The sequence below is a fragment of the Eptesicus fuscus genome, chromosome 21, assembly GCF_027574615.1.
Source record: "Eptesicus fuscus isolate TK198812 chromosome 21, DD_ASM_mEF_20220401, whole genome shotgun sequence".
Lineage (NCBI taxonomy): Eukaryota > Metazoa > Chordata > Mammalia > Chiroptera > Vespertilionidae > Eptesicus > Eptesicus fuscus.
In genome coordinates, this window is record NC_072493.1 from 45,165,915 (window position 1) to 45,170,690 (window position 4,776).

The 4,776-nt window shown below is 40.4% G+C and overlaps 1 protein-coding gene across 1 annotated transcript; it reads left to right on the forward strand.

The window, feature by feature from the left end:
* The first annotated feature begins 687 nt into the window (after positions 1-687).
* LOC103297702 (zinc finger protein 501-like) lies at positions 688-4,390 on the forward strand. The gene has a single exon (XM_054710765.1). It carries the CDS (start codon positions 688-690, stop codon positions 2,215-2,217), a length of 1,530 nt encoding a protein of 509 aa, XP_054566740.1. The 3' UTR covers positions 2,218-4,390.
* Positions 4,391-4,776: the final 386 nt, after the last annotated feature.

The following is a 4,776-nucleotide window of genomic DNA, read 5'->3' on the forward strand; positions in this document are numbered from 1 at the left end:
CTCTTTACTGCACTCTAATGTTGGTCCGTGCCGTGCCTGCAGCACCTTGGAGTGCACATGTGTTATTATAATGACATTGAACATCATGTGCTCTAATACAATCAATTTTTAAAAATATATTTTATTTATTGATTTTTTACAGAGAGGAAGAGAGAGGGATAGAGAGTTAGAAACATCGATGAGAGAGAAACATTGATCAGCTGCCTCCTGCACATCCCCAGTACCGCAACCAAGGTACATGCCCTTGACCAGAATCGAACCTGAGACCTTTCAGTCCTCAGTCCTATCCACTGAGCCAAACCGGTTTCGGCTAATACAATCAATTTTTATGGCTTTGAGCAGCTTTAAATTATTCTACACAGACTCACGTGGCCAGCATGTACGGTATTGGAGGAAGCCGTTTTTCCCAAGAACAATGAGTAGAGCCTTCCTCTCTTCTTTGTGTCCCATCCTGTGCTTCTGTCCTTTCTTGGTGAGCTTTTCATCATCGACCGACTTTTGGCGTCACGTTATGTATTTCCTCAGAATATACCTCATTTGTCTTGAAAATTGTTCTATGCAATCAGGCCTAGTCATGACACATAAACATTTGTGGTGAAGATACTCTGTTTTCATAAGATCAACATGTACCTCAACAGCGTTTCCTTTTGTTCAGGTTGCTGCTGTGGAGCAGAGAATGTGGAGACAATGACTGAAGAGAACGCTCCTGTAAGAGTGTCACAGGCCAGGAATCCCAAGGTAGCCTTGTCTTCCCAGAAGAGCCACCCCTGTGAGAGCTGTGGGCTCGTCTTGGGAAACATTTTCCATTTGACTGAGCTGCAGGGAACACAACATGGACAGATACTGTTGAGGTGCGGGGCATGTGCAAAACAGTTTTACTTCAGTGTAAAAGTTCACCAACAGCATGTGAGAGAGAAGACTTTCAATACAGGTGTGAACAGGATCTCACGTGCAAACGGCTACAATTTCAATGTGTCCCAGAATCATTTCACATACGGGGATGTTGGGCAGGGTGTCCTTACTGGGTCCGGACCTCTCCACCTAAAGGCTATTATGTCCAGGGACAGTCCAAATGCTGTTTTGAAGTGTGAGATGATGTTTCAAAGGAGAAACAATTATTACACCAGAAAACAATGTAAGGAAGACATTAGTTGCAACCACAATTTTCTTCCGGAAAAGGATGTCCATGCAGGAAGTCAGTGTTTTGTGAGCTCTGATTGTGGAAAATATTTAACCAAATTTTCTAGCTTTCATGATCAACAGCAAGGTCACACTGGAGAAAGCCCTTATCAGTGGAATGAATATGGGAAAGCTTTTAGCAGTAGCAATAGCCTAGGTGATCCTGAAGCTTTGCACACTGCAGAACGGCCTTATGAGAGCAGTGAATGTGGAAAAACTTTTACCTGTAGCAGTGCCCTCCATTATGATCAGAGAGTTCACACAGTGGAAAGACCTTATGAGTACAATGAATGTGGGAAATCTTTTACCAGTAGCAGTAACCTTTATTGTCACGAGAGAGGTCACACTGGAGAAAAGCCTTACAAATGTAGAAAATGTGGAAAAGCTTACAGCAGTAGCACTAAAGATTCTTGTCATCAGAGAGTGCACACTGGAGAAAGGCCTTATCACTGCAGTGAATGTGGAAAGTCTTTTATCACTAGCACTGAACTTCATTGTCACCTGAGAGTTCACACTGGAGAAAGGCCCAATGAGTGCAGTGAATGTGGAATATCTTTTACAACTAACTCTCACCTACATAATCATCAGAGAGTTCATACAGGAGAAAAGCCTTATAAATGCAGTGACTATGGGAAATCTTTTACATTGGAGAATGCCCTTCATTGTCATCAAAGAGTTCATACAGGAGAAAATTCGTATAAATGTATTGAATGTGGAAAGTCTTTTACAACTAGCCATGGTCTTCAATTTCATCAGAGAATTCACACAGGAGAAAAGCCTTATAAATGCAGTGAATGTGGGAAAAGTTTTACCACTAGCAGTCACCTTCGTAGACATCAGAGAATTCACACAGGAGAAAAGCCTTATAAATGCATTGAGTGTGAGAAATCTTTTACGCGTAGCACTCAACTTCATAGTCATCGGAGAGTTCATACAGGAGAAAAACCTTATAAATGCAGTCAATGTGGGAAATCTTTTAGATGGATCACTGGTCTCCATTATCATCAGATCGTTCACATTGGATCGTTCACATTCTGAGTGCAATTAATGCGAGATATTTCTCAGGCATATTTCTAAATTAGCTCTCCACGTAAGAGTCCAAATGTGAGAAATTTCTTAGATGTGTAGGAAATGAAGTTTCTTAGATAGAACTTCACAATAGTACAAGAAAATTTGTGAATCCTCATTTTTCTGAATCTCATACATGTACTTACCTATATTATGTAAAGTTCCCATAAGTGTTTTTGCTGTTGTGTGTGTTTGCTTATGTTGGAACACTATGTAGTTATGTTGCACTTAGTAACATACAGAGATGTCCTGCCAGATCGAGGTCACTGCATATTTTCGTTTCTGAAGGTATTTCACCTGAACAACCTATAAGGTAACTAGAGATGGCATCAATCACCATCCTCATGTGCCCAGGGAAGCTACCTCTGTTGTCTAATTTGTTGAAGAAAATTTGGAATACCTGAGTCCTCAGTTCTTACTTGTTTACCTGTCATGAGTTACCACTAAGGAATGATTCCTGTTGGCCCCAGTAAACATAATGTTGTAGAGGGACTGCCATTTTCAGGAACACACATTCCCTAGATGCCAGTGAAGATGCCTTGATTGAGTGTCTAAGCCTTCAACTGCCAGTCTCAGGTCTCATTCTTTGCAAAATAATGAAGGCCTTTTCCTAACACTTGTTTAATTTTGGTGTTCTATTTACTGTGTGTGTTAGTTTATAAGGAGATCTGGGTACTCCAAGTTCAGTGATGTGGAAAACTTTTATGTGGTCTCCAACATTTTTGTCGTTGAGGGAAGACTATGGTGCAGAAATAACCTCAGCAGTTTTTGCCAAATTTACATTGTTTTCCATAATTTTCCTAGGAAACACTGTGGACTCTAGTCCTCATGTGAAGATGGATGATTTGAGACACAGAGATCATTTGAAAGAGGGGGTAGCTGTGAGAACCTCAAGTATGTCTGGGAGCGGTGTGAGTTTTTATTTTTGTTTCCAGGGGATGCTAAGACATTTGAAGGGAACCTCCTGCCCAGGTCTTGCAGAGGGCCATTTGCCCTAATGCCTTCAATTCCATGGGTGATGGTCACTGGTTGGAGGACCATTGCAGTGAGGGGAACCCTTTCACTGCAGAAACACTGACCTAATTGTTGTTTGACCAGAGTGCAGCCTATTAGATGGAATTGTCTTCATCTAAACCTGCACCCAGAAATTTTTTTGAGGAAAAGACTACAGGAGCGGTGTGTACACAGATCTCAGGGACTCCTGGCACGTTCATATTCTGTGCAGCAGTTATTGTCATTGATTATAATCAAGAGGTTTGTGGATTCTTGTAGCTTCTCAGATGTTCCCATCAGAGCCATTGGTGCTCTGGCAGAAAAACTAAGAGGAAAAGAAAGGGTGTCTTTAGGCCGGAAATGTGGCTTTTGTGACCCAATAAGCATTCCAGTGGGTTTGTGTGGAAGTTCTTCATTGTTTGTTACATTTCCTGTCACTGGTATTAGACTTGCCCACAGGGCATAAGTATGTAAGTATGTGAATTGAATATAGAGTTGCCAACCTATTCCAAAATAGGTGAAAGTATATTTCTTTTATCTTGAACCATTCTTTTAACAGCTGTAATGAGTAAATTGCATGTGTTAAGTGTAGTGTTTCATAAATCTTGACGTGTGCATGAAACTGAAACCATCATTGCACTCAATACTGATCATATCTGTGACTGTGTAGTTGTTTCATGACCTCGTTTAATCTGTTTGCTGTTCTTAATAAAGAACTTGGCTGTTTCTAAATATTTTTCAGATTTAATTATTATTTTATAAATTGTTGGAGATTTTTAAAAGATGTATTTGTTACTCATCTTTTTTTTTCGATAGATAATCTTTTTGTTGTTGTTAATCGTCAGTCGAGGATATTCTTTTGTTGAATTTTTTGGAGAGTGGAAGAGAGAGGGAAAGACAGAGAAATATTGATGTGAAGGAAACACATCGATTGGTTGCCTCCTGCATCAGCTGTGACCATGTCCTGGGGTGGGAAGGAGTCTTCAACCAAGATACGTGCCTTTGACGGGAATCGACCCCAGGAGCCTTTTGTCTGCAGGCCTATCCTCTAACCAGAGCCAAACCGGCTAGGACTCTGGTGGATATTCATATCTTTGAATATATCACCATTAGTTGGTTCCATGGTGTAATGGTTAGCACTCTGGACTCTGAATATATCACCATCATGTCCATTTCAAAAAATATTTGGTTATTGCTAATAAAGCTGGTACAAACATTTCTATATAGTTCTTTTTTATTTTATTTATTTTAAATATATATTTTATTGATTTTTTTACAGAGGAAGGGAGAGGGATAGAGAGTTACACACATCAATGAGAGAGAAACATGGATCAGCTACCTCCTGCACATCCCCCACTTGGGTTGTGCCCACAACCAAGGTACAAGCCCTTGAATGGAATTGATCTGGTACCCCTCAGTCCACAGGCAAATCCTCTATCCACTGAGCCAAACCAGTTAGGACTCTGTATAATTCTTTATATGGATATAAGTGTTATTTATCTATGTGAATTCAACATTCCCAGACTGCAAGAGGAC

Excerpts from the sequence above, each read along its gene's own strand:
- LOC103297702 (XM_054710765.1), top strand. The coding sequence starts at position 688 with ATGACTGAAGAGAACGCTCCTGTAAGAGTGTCACAGGCCAGGAATCCC.